The sequence below is a fragment of the Podarcis bocagei genome (assembly GCF_964188305.1).
Source record: "Podarcis bocagei genome assembly, chromosome: 4".
Taxonomy (NCBI): domain Eukaryota; kingdom Metazoa; phylum Chordata; class Lepidosauria; order Squamata; family Lacertidae; genus Podarcis; species Podarcis bocagei.
This window is the reverse complement of record NC_138128.1, coordinates 11,702,001-11,711,556: the sequence shown is the minus strand read 5'-3', so window position 1 is coordinate 11,711,556 and position 9,556 is coordinate 11,702,001. Positions and strand designations below refer to the sequence as shown.

The following is a 9,556-nucleotide window of genomic DNA, read 5'->3' as shown; positions in this document are numbered from 1 at the left end:
CGAAAAGGAAAAAGGCCACAGCTCAGTAGCAGAGCACTTTTTATGCATACAGAAGGCCCCAGATTCAGTCCTTGGCAACACCAGTTAAAATGCCAGGGTAGTAAGTGACATGAAAGGGCTCTTCCAGAGACCCTGGAGGGACACTGCCAATCAGAGCAGACAACACTAGGTGATTTGCCTGACCCGTCATAATGCAGCCTCCTGTTTCTCCCAGACGGAGATAAACAACAATGGAAAGGTTTACTGAGGTCCATGTTAAGGACAAAGCAAGTTGCCATATACTAAACCACACTACTGGTCCATCTAGCTGGATATTGCCCCTGTTGGATGGTAGCCCTTCTCCAAGGTATCAGACAGGAGACTCTTCCACACCTACCTGAAGATGCCAGGGGCTGAACCTCGGTCCTTCTGCATGCAATATATATGGTTTATCACAGAGATATGGGCATTTCCTCTTCCGGAAGTGAACTTCCTGGCCTAAACATTAGGTCATCTTTTTCTAGTCTGGCCCTGACACCTTGTATGCCAAGTGACTCTTTGTCAACGTTCTGACTCTGCAGCCCTCAAGGTTGTGCTGCTCAAATCCTGCCCTTCCTCGGTGCCTATTTTGAATTCTTGAAAGCAGCAGTGAATTCTTCTTCTTCTTTTTACTTAGCATAAGAACTGCCTTCCTAGGTCAGACAAATAAAGCATCCAGCCCAGAATATGTCTCCAGTAGCAGCCAATAAAAGCTCTTAGGGGAGATGCACTCAGCGGCCCAAAGCAGTCTTCTGATGGAGACTTATAGATGTTTTAGAAGTGATGACTTGCCCCTCAACCCTCTTAGGTAAAATTTCTGTTTGAAAACAGTTTTTATTCCTTCCTAGAGGGAGAGAAGGTAGCTGATAAATGGCTTTCGAGGGAGAGAAGAAGCAATGGGCACCAGGAGGTTAGCAGAAGAAGATGATGCAACAGCAGATATATTTGGACAAGGAAGCAGAAGATTAAGTCAGGATCAAACACACGAGGACACAGAGAACAGAGGACTATGGCGAAGGATGGGAGTCAGATGAAAGGCTAAAAATATGAAAGTAGGTCAAAAGATAGATGTAAATGTGCCTCACTTTTTCCTCTTCAAGGGCAGTTTCACCAGTAATTAGGCCAAGGATGGGGAACTTATGGCCTTTCAATTGCTGTTGGACTACAACTGTTGTAATGCCTAATGACTGGCCATACTGATTGGTGCTGGCAAGAGTCTGACAACTGTTGGAAGCCTAACAGAGGGATCATTCACTTAGTAAACTAAGGGTTAATTTTGTTGACAGGCAGCTAACCAAGAGAGGTGGTGACAGTGGAGATGTTTCCTAGGAACCTGTCAGAATGGCATGATACTTGCTGAGGTACCGCATACTCTGATTGGCTGTGTAGTTCTGAGGGAGTTTTCTCCTGTGTGTGTTGTTGTAATTCTTCCTCCTGTGAATAAGGCCTGAATTAAGAAAGGCAAAACCTCTCTGTTTATTCCGTTTCATATTATCTACAGCTTTTGTTCCTTTTACCCAGCAAAATATTATCAGTTTCTTTCAGTGGCTCTGCGAACAACACCAGTTTGCCCTTCCTTGAATTAAGCCTTCAGTTGTGTGTGTGTGTGTGTGTGTGTGTGTGTGTGTGTGTGTGCATCCCTTTCTAATAGGATTATGCTGGACACTCATAACTCTCCACCTCATGAGCTTTTGAAGGGTGGTGGAGTAGGGGAACAGCTAAATGCCAGACAACATCCAAGAATTGCTTTGAACATGACCAACAGTAGTAGAACTTTCAGTTACCTGCTGTATTGGACGTCACAGGCCTTGCAATGGCTTCTGATTTGGTTTCGCAAAGAAAGTCATCGATGGAGGGGCTCAGGAGGGGTCTGCTTTCTTGTTGCTCATTCACCAGCTAATGACAGAAAAGCACAAGTGGATGTGTGTGTTTGTGTGTGAGTCTCTCGAATGGCTGAACTATGCATAATAAGTCTTTCGAAAGCACAAAACAAAATGGATATAGCAATTGGGTGTGAGGCAGCAAATAAAAAGAGAGACACCATTAAGCAATACCTACAACACTCAACTTTAGATTTCAGCATTATATTCAGAATTCGAAAGAAATGTTTTACACAATTTATGACCAAATTAACCCAGATTTTGCATGGCACTTCAGTAGCTGGCAGGTACATTTTTGTATTTGTTATTTTCCACCTGGTAATTAGTCAGTGTTGTAACATGCCCTTGCGTCTGAAGTGACCTTCCTCCACCAGATGTTGTTGGACCACAACTCCCATCAGCCTCAGCTAATATGGCCAACGGGGGGCACCAGGTTAGAGTTGTTTGCCCAACAGCAACATCTGCAAGGCACCAACTTGGGGAACGCTGCTCTAGATTACGCAAGAAACTTCAGGAAGTCCTCCAACTCAGGCTAGAAATGCAAAAGAAGAGTCACATCAACACCATACATTTAAAACACTTTATGCCATTTCAACAGTTACGGCTCCCCCTGTAAAAAAGAAGAAGAAAAGACAATGGGAACTATATTTTTTAAAGGGTGCTGGGAGTTGTAATTATGATATGTTTTCCAACAACTCTCAGCATCCTGTATGGTGTGGATGTGACCATGGGGGCAGAGATGTGCTTGCGGCTTTCCCCTCATCCAATTTAGCTGTACAATTGCCTAAGTAAACAAAAAGCGAGCTTCCAATTTGGACTTTGAGGACATTTGAGATGAGCTAAAGGGCAGCAAAACACCAGTGGATATAAAGTAGGGTCAAACCTGACTAACTGCTGGGTGGAGAGCAAACTAGGGACTCCTAGCAGCATAACCAAGCAAAGAGTTGGGGATGCAATCCATATAATAATAATAATAATAATAATAATAATAATAATAATAATTTATTATTTGTACCCCACCCATCTGGCTGGGTTTCCCCAGCCACTCTGGGCGGCTTCCATAGAAACCAAAAATACACTAAAATATCACACATTAAAAACTTCCCTGAACAGTATGTTGAAGACGGCATACATGCCTTACATTTAAAGCACATGGCTTCCCCAAAAGAATGCTGGACACTGTAGCTTTTTAAGGATGCTGGGAATTTTAGTACTGCAAGGGGCAAACTCCTTCTTTGGAGAAAGCAATGGGCTTTAAATGTACAGTGTGAACGCAGCTCAGCAGATCTCAGAAACCCCCTTTCAGGGTTTTCAAGGACCGCTTGACTAGGACACTCCAGTCCTTCAACACCAATGGCAGACATACGGGGCCACGGACTGTAAATCTGGAAGGCACCAGGTTGGCAAAGCTTGCTAGAGCCAAATGCCAAACTCATTCTTTGAGTGTGGATCCTTATTGAGGGACAATGGGACCATCCTCACACAAGCGACCAGGCTTGGGAAGACCTAAAGAGCTGCAAGAGGACCATTGGGGTTTTGTTTTTAAAGGGGTGGGACTGGGGGTGAGAGCCTCAAAAACAATCCACAGTGGACTGACCAAGCAACTCTATGTGCCGGTGGGGTGTGGAGGATATAGGAAATTAGGGTGTCATGGGGAAAGATCCTGCCTGGAATCCCAAACAGTAGCTTTCCACACAGCAACATTTTCTCGCAGTCCCCACTTGCCTGTGATCATTGCAATCCTTTATATTTATGTATACAGGCTGTGAATGCCTTGTGGAGATTTGCTGTCGTAGATGGGAAGAAAAAGGATACATCAATCTCTCCCTCCTGTTACCATCCATGGGTGACTTACACACCCATCAGGCTCTGGATTGCACATCAATGTGCTAAACCATCAACTCCAGTGCACATGTGGGAATTTGGAAGGGCAAATGGTGGCTACATTGCTCACTTCAGGGCCAATAAATGCTCTGCGCATATAATTGTACTGAAACAATTGCGACATTCCTTATGCCTATGAAACTACATGGCCACATCAGGCCCCCTGATGTGGAACACAGGGTTTACTGAAAACCCTCAACCTGCTTCTGAGTTTTCATTGATTAGCTGTCCTACTTTTCAATCTATTATTCGACTCATTAAGTGGCTAAAATAAATCATTTTGTGGCACTATGCTGAGGCTATTGAATTAAGATAACTGCTTCATCTCATGAGTGAACATAACCAGATAATATATTATTTTGAAAGGTCATCTTAGAAGAAACTTGTTGTACCATGATACTGTTTGCCATCAGGTGATGAGGATGAGGTCAGCTCCCTGTTGTTGTTTGTAAAGCATTAAAAAAATTAAACAGATCGGCTGATGGAGTGATAGCAGTTTTATCCGCAACTTTAATGGAATTCTGCCATTTCAAAAATAAAATAAAGAATGCTAGAGAGACAATGAATAATGCCATGTTTTGAGGTGGAAAAACAACTGTTTAGCTCTACTGTGGAACTCTAGGGGCTGCATAAATCAAGGGTAAGAGCAGAACATTTTTTCAGCCTGAACTCGCTGCAACTCAGTTCTGGCACATCTCAGGTGGTCGCCATTGCCATTATAAGAGAACAAGGGCGTTCTGGCAACTCTTTTTCTAGAAAAATAGCACTGGGTATGAGGAAATGAAAGGTTGGGAAAGGGCTTGGGTAAAGATAGCGAAGAGAGTTTCCTGAGGGATACCAGTGCAGAGGGCAATATGGAAGTCAGCTTGAGCAACAATGTCAACACAACCCTGGGCTGTGTACAAATGTAACACGATTCATTGCTCATATCCTGAGCCTTTAACCTGCACTGCTTGGAGGAAGGGGATGACTCCCAACAGATATGAATTTCCCAAATGAGTTGCTTAAGGCACGCCTTCAATCACCAACTAGTTTTGCCAGAAAACCTATCCACATTGGCCAAGGTGGAACCAGTCCATTCAGACCCTGCAATGTGCCTTCCAGCAGGGCAATCTTTGCTTCCTGTGGATGGGAGCTGTGAGGCTGGTCCATCACAGCAAATGGGGCACTGCCCCACCAAGCTCAGCTAGGCCTCCCACCGCCCGCCATCTTACTTACATCCAGCCCACTGGCTGTTGGCTTCCTCCTGCTTCAGTCTCAGTGCTGCCATTTGTGGAACCCAGCAGAGAGGAGAATGGGGGCAAAACTAGCATGAGTTGCCTCTGCCTGTTGTTGACTCTGGCACCATCTACTGCTGGCCTCTCTACCAGTCCTCTGCCTCACCAGCCTAGGTGGGCACGGTCTACCAAGAGATGAGGGAGAGAAGGCTGGGGAAGTGACAGATTTGGCCCGGGTTTTTCAGAATTACCAATCCCTGATCAAAATGTGAAGGATTGTCAGTATGGTTGTCAATGGCTCCTGGCTAATTGCCCAGGAAATCAGAGAGGCAGAGAAAAAGCAAGCTTTTCAGTTCTTTCAGGAACTCAAAGAAGCCCAAGAAATGCACCTACTCAGAACCAATGTTACTTCCCTATCAATGAGACTCCTCCTGCTGCTTATGGTGGCTGCTAAGGGCAAACTTCCTTTGGGCTCTCTGTTCAGCTATTCACATCGAACGTCAGATTTTGGAGAAGGTGGGGGCTCTGGTAGACTCTCCAGAGACAGCTGGTCATTTAGCTGCTGCACAGGCTGTCTCTGTCCAATGCCACCTTGTTCCTACTCTCTGCCACCCATTATTTCCCAACTCCTATCTTCTTCTAGCATGTGCCCTGTCTCATGGGATGCGGGTGGCGCTGTGGTCTAAACCACTGAACCTTTTGGACTTGCCGATCAGGAGGTCGGCAGTTCGAATACCCATGACAGGGTGAGCTCCCGTCGCTCTGTCCCAGCTCCTGCCAACCTAGCAGTTCGGAAGCACGCCAGTGCAAGTAGATAAATAGGTACCGCTGCGGTGGGAAGGTAAAGGGCGTTTCCGTGTGCTCTGGTTTCCGTCACAGTGTTCTCTTGTGCCAGAAGCAGTTTAGTCATGCTGGCCACATGACCCGGAAAGCTGTCTGTGGACAAAAGCCAGCTCCCAATCCAGGGGTCTTTACCTTTACCTTTCCTGTCTCAAACCATGCTTGTAGGTCTATACTCTCTGCCCCTTCCTCCTCTCTGAAAAGCTCCTGGGGAGGCAGTCTCCACCAGTCCTCCTCAACTGCCCAACCCCGACAAGGATGTGCTTCCATCTCCTGACGCCCCCTCAGAGTGTTTTGATCCCCTCGGCCTTGCAGGCCAGTGGAACAGATGTTGTTAACTACTCAGTCCCATTTTTCTTACATAGACCAGTACAGCTGCATTTTTTAGAATTCGTACATAGACTTTACCAGAATATCGTGTGGTCTAGCTATTCAGCAGTGGCAACTATGCTATGGCATGCCCTCCAACACCTTGATTCCACAAACCGGGATGCACATCTTCCTCTTCGTGTTACCACACGAGTCACGTGACCCACACAAGGTCACGGAGGCCATACGGAGGTTCTTGCGAAAGTATCTTGCGTCCTTTTCTAAGCTTAAAATGCCCTGATGTCAAAAACTTTCCATTATGAGCACGAACACTGATGTCATTATTCTGATTCATTATTAGTAATTGAAGTCATTAGTCACTTAAAAAAAACAAAAGCAAAAGTAGCTCAAAGTGGCTTACGGCAACAAATAAATAAATAACATATACATTAAAAACCGGCATAAAACTAATAACATGTAAAATATGTTCGTATTTTTTTAAAAGGCAGGACTAAAACATCCCACCCACTGATAAAAGGAAAGCCTGGTGGAAAAGATTTAAAAAACAGCAACAAAAAACCCCTGGTGCCTAAAGATAAAGTAGGTGAGCCTCCCTTAAGTTGTAAATTGTCAGTTAATAAAGATAATTATTCTGTGAGGTTTTGCTCCACCCCGTTGTTTTGTTTATGTTGGATGAATGGATTTGTAGTTCGGGATTTATTTATTTAATTGATGAGCGGTTCAAGTTTCATCACTTGCAATCTGCAGCCTGGGTTAAGCATAAAAGAAACAAAGGTACAGTGGTACCTTGGTACTTGAATGGCTTGGCTCCCGAACAAATCGGCTCCCGAACGCCGCAAACCAGAAAAGTGAATGTTCCGGTTTGTGAATGTTTTTCTGGAAGCCGAACGTCCGATGGGCTTCCCGTTCCCTACACCCTCCTGCCCCAATTCACTGTACTGGAAATTATTTATTACTTCATAAAATTTATACACTGCTTGATTGTAAAGACAACCTCGAAGCAGTTTATAAAGAGAATAAAACAATACATTTATCAGTAAAAGCAGTTAAAAACAACAATTTAAAATACACATTCAACATTTCCAGGTAGGCTTCTCTGAAACAAAAATATTTTTAGCATTCCTTTGATCTCTCAACCTGAGCCTCCTATTGTTTAAATGGGGTTGTTTCCTTGTGCATATTAATTATGGGCGCTTGTATTTTCAAGTTGGTGTAACTGGTTTTTATACTTGTAAACCGCTTAGAAGCCTATTTTGGCATAAAGTGGTATATAAATTGATAAGTAATAGCGTCAACTTCACCACCGGTGCTGGGGAGAACCTACAGCCACTCCTAGCAAGGGATGGAGAAAGAAGGCAGAGAGACGTTTTCCTCCTCCTCTCACAATACTTGAACCCACAGCCATCCAACGAAGCCTAATTTTGGAAGATTCAGCAAGTACTCTTTCATACAGTGCATAGTTAAGGTATGAAATTTGCTACCCCAGGGATAGCTTTTACATGGATGGTTTTAAAAGGCAACTAGACAGTTTTGTGGAAGATAAGGTCATTAGTCATAATGTCTGTCTGCTCCCTTCAATATTGGAGGCAGTGTGCTAGGAAACGCAATTGAAATTGCTATTAGGGTCACACACTGCTTGTGGGCTTCCTGTGAGCATCTGGTTAGCCTTGGTGAGAACAGAATGCTGGATTAGATGAGTCTTTACTTTGATCCAGCAGTTCTGCTTTTACATTATTACCGTATTTTCCGCTCTATAAGACACACTTTTCCCCTTCCAAAAATTAAGGGGAAATGTGTGTGCGTCTTATGGAGCGAATGCAGGCTCCTTGGCTTCACCAATAGCAACGTGAAGCCTCCGAAGAGCAGAGGGAGAGCTCCCCCCTGCGCTCTGAAGGCTTCACGTTGCTTTTGTGAAGCCGCCTGAAGTCCCCAGAGTGCAGCAGGAGCTCCCACTGCGCTCCAGGGGCTTCAGGCAGCTATCCGCAAGCCTTTGGAGCGCAGCAGGAGTTCCAGCTGCACTCCGAAGGCTTGCGGATAGCCTCCTGAAGCCTGGAGAGCGAGAGGGGTCGGTGCACACTGATCCCTCTTGCTCTCCAGGCTTCGCTTCGCTGGAGAGGCGCTCCCCTCTCTGCGCAGCGCCCCTTCAGCAAAGTGGGAGGAGAAATGGAAGGGGCTCCGTTTCTCCTGCCGCTTCGCTGAAGGGGCGCTGAGCAGAGAGGGGGAGAATTATTTTTTTCCCTGTTCTCCCCCTCCTATGGTCCGGTGTGTCCTATAGAGTGAAAAATACGGTATTTTTAATAAGTACAAATAATAATACATAGCCTCATATTAAAATGCAGGTCAGTGGTTTTCCTTCCAGTTGAACAAGAGTCACTGTGTGTGTGTGTGTGTGTGTGTGTGTGTGTGTACATAAAATAAAAAGTTAAACTGAAGTTCTTTGACTCTCATCCTTTCACGCTTACTTATGATAAAAACCAGCTAACAGAAAAATCTGCTTCATTTATATGAAGGGAAGGCAACTCAACTTATAGGCAGCCAGCCAATTTCTGAGATCTGTAGTTCAAGGCGGTTTTTATTTTATTTTTTTAATTATTCCCATGGGGATAGTATGGCAGAAATTATACGCGAAAAATAAGTAACAGAGGCAATAAAACATTAACTTACAAACTGTCTGATTATCTGTTAATTGTTATGGCTTAAGAGTTCTTAGAGACAAATAAAGCCTACTGGCAGTTGCCCAGAGATGATTTTTCAAGCTATGTTACAAATCTGGTTTGCTTAGGCGTACGAGGAACAAAGATCAAAACTCAGAGCAAGGTCATCTCTACAATTAGGCAGAAGGAAGCAACTGCTTCGAGCAGCTACTTTTAGGTGTCATGAAAGGGCAAATGGTTACCGTAATTTTTTATGTAATATAATTATCGTATTATAGAAGGGCTTGTGAGACTTCCTGTCTCAGGGTACAAGATAGCATGGTCAGGCTCGAGTACTACTCATCTTGAGGATGGGTTGTGTGTGTGTGTGTGTGTGCATTTGCTATTCCATCTCAGGCAGCAAAATGTCTTTGGCCAGTGCTAATGACCAGTGGCGTAGCGTGGGTTGTCAGCACCCGGGGCAAGGCAAGTAATTTGCGCCCCCTAACCCGTGGATTTGCGCCCCCTAACCCTAACCACCAGATGTTGCGCCCGGTGTGGCCGGGCCCCCCTGCACCCCCCACGCTACGCCACTGCTAATGACTGCAGCCCATTGGACTGTTGCACCACATTCCTCTGGAATATGGACTCTTGAATGCTCCCCTTTAGGAGTCTTGCCTGATGCAGTCTCTGATGCGCAGGCCTATTTATTGACTCAGATGTTGAGTTCTTATATAACATAATCGCCTGGCTT

The 9,556-nt window shown here is 44.9% G+C and overlaps 1 protein-coding gene across 7 annotated transcripts in view; it reads right to left on the bottom strand.

Annotated features, from left to right (window-relative positions):
• The window catches only part of PEX5L (peroxisomal biogenesis factor 5 like), a 189,304-nt gene that overhangs the window by 56,434 nt on the left and 123,314 nt on the right, over positions 1–9,556 (bottom strand). For all 7 annotated transcript variants that reach the window (XM_081190256.1, XM_081190260.1, XM_081190258.1 and 4 more), the window contains one exon: positions 1,803–1,914. In XM_081190256.1, the coding sequence (XP_081046382.1) occupies positions 1,803–1,914 (112 nt within the window). The remainder of the gene's footprint in view (positions 1–1,802; positions 1,915–9,556) is intronic.